Source organism: Bactrocera latifrons, unplaced genomic scaffold (genome assembly GCF_001853355.1).
Source record: "Bactrocera latifrons isolate USDA-ARS-PBARC rearing strain unplaced genomic scaffold, ASM185335v1 scaffold_154, whole genome shotgun sequence".
NCBI lineage: Eukaryota > Metazoa > Arthropoda > Insecta > Diptera > Tephritidae > Bactrocera > Bactrocera latifrons.
In genome coordinates this window covers 439,459-443,752 of record NW_017535008.1, presented here as the reverse complement: position 1 = coordinate 443,752, position 4,294 = coordinate 439,459, and the positions used below count along the sequence as shown (strand labels likewise).

At 31.7% G+C, this 4,294-nt stretch overlaps 1 protein-coding gene across 6 annotated transcripts in view; it reads left to right on the top strand.

Moving 5' to 3' along the window:
- LOC108966017 (CTD kinase subunit alpha) overlaps window positions 1-4,294 on the top strand; it is a 57,262-nt gene that overhangs the window by 48,461 nt on the left and 4,507 nt on the right. For all 6 annotated transcript variants that reach the window (XM_018928717.1, XM_018928720.1, XM_018928715.1 and 3 more), the window contains 4 exons: window positions 86-323; window positions 474-667; window positions 2,769-2,958; window positions 3,058-3,228. In XM_018928717.1, the coding sequence (XP_018784262.1) occupies window positions 86-323; window positions 474-667; window positions 2,769-2,958; window positions 3,058-3,228 (793 nt within the window). The remainder of the gene's footprint in view (window positions 1-85; window positions 324-473; window positions 668-2,768; window positions 2,959-3,057; window positions 3,229-4,294) is intronic.

The following is a 4,294-nucleotide window of genomic DNA, read 5'->3' as shown; positions in this document are numbered from 1 at the left end:
TTAATATTTTAATTTTAATGTATATTTTTTGTATTCATAAATATTTATATCTAATGCCCGCCCGCCCTCGTTATTTCACCCGCAGCTCTATATGTATCAACTATTCAGAAGTTTGGCTTACATCCATTCATTGGGTATCTGTCATCGTGATATCAAACCGCAAAATTTACTCTTGGATCCCGAGACGGCTGTGCTGAAATTATGCGATTTTGGCAGCGCCAAGCAACTATTACACGGCGAACCGAATGTATCATATATTTGCTCGCGGTATTATCGTGCACCGGAATTAATATTTGGCGCCATTAATTACACTACAAAAATTGGTGAGTTTCCAAAATATTTATATTTTCTATAAAAAAAACAACAATCAATAAAATGTGCGAACGTAAATTATTTATAAGCCGTTGATATTTTTTCTGTGCCCATTGCAAACCAGGCAACAATTTTATTATCCTTTCTTCACCTACTTCTAGATGTGTGGAGCGCCGGCTGTGTATTAGCTGAATTACTACTCGGCCAACCAATTTTCCCCGGCGATTCTGGTGTCGATCAATTGGTCGAGGTCATCAAAGTTTTGGGCACACCGACACGAGAACAGATACGCGAAATGAATCCAAATTACACGGAATTCAAATTTCCACAAATTAAGAGTCATCCATGGCAGAAAGTAAGTGATAAAAATATAAATATTATAATTTAATATGTAATAATAGTTATAAACAGTAAGTCGTTGAAGTTCAAAGTAATCGAAAGTCGATAAGTAAATAAAGATGCTTAATTGTAACGTAAAGTTAATGTAAATAAATAGAAAAATGTGAGGTTTGGCAAAAATTGCATGTAAACATTTCTACAAATGCACCTGAAAAAACTACGGTTTATTGTTTATTTGTTCGCTCTGAATTTCCTGCGTACTTGCTCATCAATTATTGATTTATCGAGTTTCGACTATTTTTGCAATCACAATTTAAATCGTTTTCACTCAGTATTTATTTAATTGCTGCCTTGTAAGTATGTTTCATTGTCAGGCGAAATTAGTATCTTACTCTTAGGCGTTCGTTAATATCATGTTCCATTCTATTTTACGCCACCGATCGCCAAACAGCAAGCAACGAACCACCCTCATCATTACTCAATTTTATTTGAATTGTTCCCCTTCACTCTCTGCCACTTTACCATAGTTTGCACATCCATATTATATATAATATTTTTCCATCTGCGCTCTAGTTAGAAAATTTGTAATATTCCATTCGCCTTCAAATTGTCTATTTGTATACAACTATTTGTTTTTGTATTTGTGTTTAACTGAAGTGTGAACTATTTGCAGTCACTACTTGAACGTAGCCAATTTTCAAGCGCCCTAAACCAGAAGCAACGTTGGAGAGTAAGCAAAAAAACTAAAACCGAACCGAACACGCCCACATAACAACAATAAGCAAAATTATCTAGTTAACACACACAAGTAAACAAACTAAAATCACAAAAAATATACAGAAAAAAAAAACTTGTACAAGCACAAGTGCAGTACGAAAAGCTCAAGAACATAGTACTTTGAAGACAAAAGCAAATTAGTGGCTTACTTACCACCTCCTCTAACTGCCGGTATCGATTTAAATATTTACCTTAACGTTTCATACACTTGAATTGTATTGTTTTCACTACTGCATTGGCTGCCTCATGACTGACTTCGCTAACTTTCTAAAAATAACTATCGATTGGCTGTGTTTTTTCGTTAATTTGATTTTCCGTTTGACTTGAAAAGAAAAATTTAAATATATTGTCCGCTTTGAAACAATTGAATTAATAATATGTATGAATTTGTATGTACGTGCGTGTGTGCGTGCGCATACTATGCGTTGCCTCCACAGTATCGTCTCACACTGCAATTAATCCACATACAAGCCGGCAGGGCGCCTACATTTCGCCGTTCCGTGGCACCTGCTGACCCTAGCATATACTCGAGTGCGAGTGTCATGTGCCGAATTGCTGTAAATACATTACAAATATTTGCATACTTTATTCATTTACTTTCTGTTTTGTTTAACTTAACCTCACTTAGAAACAATATCACTCATTATCCTTCTAGAGTTTTGTGCAAACGGTCAAGTTGCGCTACTCTGTCACGCCTATCATGTTTTCTCACATCCAAGGTTCAAATAGTCGAAATGGAAATATGATAGCTTTTGTTTAATTTCCCTACTTACACTTCAAATATATACACATGTATAAATTATGAACATATTTAAGGAGCCACGACTTTTCATGTGTGTAGAAAAGTTCTATCTGACCTCGGGAACAAACTTTTGCATAGCTATAAAATTCAAAAATTAATTCGAAAAAAATCAAGAGTTAAAGTAAATAAAATAAAAAAGCATAGCATACATTTAGGCGCATAAATGACAAACAGAAACTTTGTTCACTATACATAAAATTCATAAAAGCCCCTTGCCGCTTACAATTTTTCATAACTTTAATATACACTTCTCAAAGCACATTTCAGTCGAAAAATATTATTTACTTTTTAGTTACTGTACATATTTATATAGTCGTAAACAAATGCTGAAGCTTACAATCAAGTTTGTTTTATTCGATTTGACGAAATCGTTCGCCCTTTTTCCAAACCCTAGTTTTAATATAAATCGCTTTCCTACGTTATTTCCTAATTTGGTATAGTTTTTGAAATGACAATTTTTCAAATTCCAAAAAAAAAAAAAAATTATTTTTAATATAAATTTATTAATTTTTTTTTCACTTATTTCTCATTTGCGAAGGTTTTCCGTATACGCACTCCGACAGAAGCTATCAATCTGGTATCACAACTGCTCGAGTACACGCCCAGTGCACGTATAACGCCATTAAAGGCGTGCGCACATCCATTCTTCGATGAACTGCGTCAGGAGGGCAACACTACATTGCCCAATGGTCGGCCTATGCCGCCATTATTTAATTTCACAGAGCATGGTAAGTGTGCGCAAAAGTCGTAAACATACATACATTAATTTCCAGCTTTTACAATTTTGTGGATTTCAATATTTATTTTTGTCCGTTACGATTTTACAGAACTATCGATACAGCCAAGCTTAATCCCACAATTGTTGCCAAAACATCTGCAAAATAACAGCGCAGGTCGACCGGTTGCCGGTGCTGGTGGCGAGGGTGCTTCTGGCTCAGCATCAAATCCGTCAAGTGGCGCCGGTACGCCAGGCGGCGCAACTTCCCAAGCAACTTCAGGTTAGTAGTCTTTCGAAACTATGAAAATTCAAAAAATAAAAAAAACATTTGGCAGTAAAATTACATAAAGGACATTGTTAATTGTTAATTTTTACGGTTTTATGTAAATTGTTGTTGTTGTTGTAATTATATCTACACTTGTTCTGTGTTGTGGCCTTACCGAATTATATTTACAACACTGAAACTGATTGCACCTTCGCATGCTGCGTCGTTGAGATTGAAAATATTGAAGTATATGATGAAAATGCAAAGAAAATGTCGACGTTTTGTAGTAATTTTTAACGGTTTTGGTTTTTCTGGTTTCATATTATATCTGTAGAATTCTTTTTTCTATCATTTATAAACAAAATTCACGGAAATTATGTAACCAAACATTCATTATTTTTAATATGGCATACATTAATCCGTACATAACTTTTTATTTATTTATTTGATTTTATTCTATATTTATTTTTTCTTTAATTTTTTATATTTCTGCAATTTTCAAATTGTAACTATTTATTATTACTATTGTATTTGTTTTTAATTTTATTTATTAGTTTTATATTATTATTTTTTTTTTGTTTATTAGTTTTATTTTATTTTGTTGAACACATATATTTTTTTTTGTATTTTTTTTACTCTTAAGTCAAATGTGTTTTTGCTATTTTAAATTTTTTTATCATTTTTTTAAAGCTTTTCACAACATTTTGTTCTTTTCTAAGGTATTATATTTTAATTTATTTATTATTCATGCTTGGACACAGCAATTTTCGTTTAAAAATGTCGATTTTAAATTATTATTATTTTCTCTTCATTTACTTATTTCGTAAATTAATTAATATTATTATATTTAGTGTTAGTGTTTGTGATTTCTTGTTTTAAAACAGTTTGTAATGTTTCACAATTGTACTTTATGTTTTCAGTATAAGTTTCTCAAGTAAAAAGCTCAGTATCTTTTCCATTTTCTCAATTTATTTTAAACTAATGTAATTTTTGAAAAATTTTATTTTGCGTTTTAATTTATTGTAATTTTATTGTAATTAAAATTTTTTGTTTTCTTTCTTTTTGTGTTTTATTTAATTAT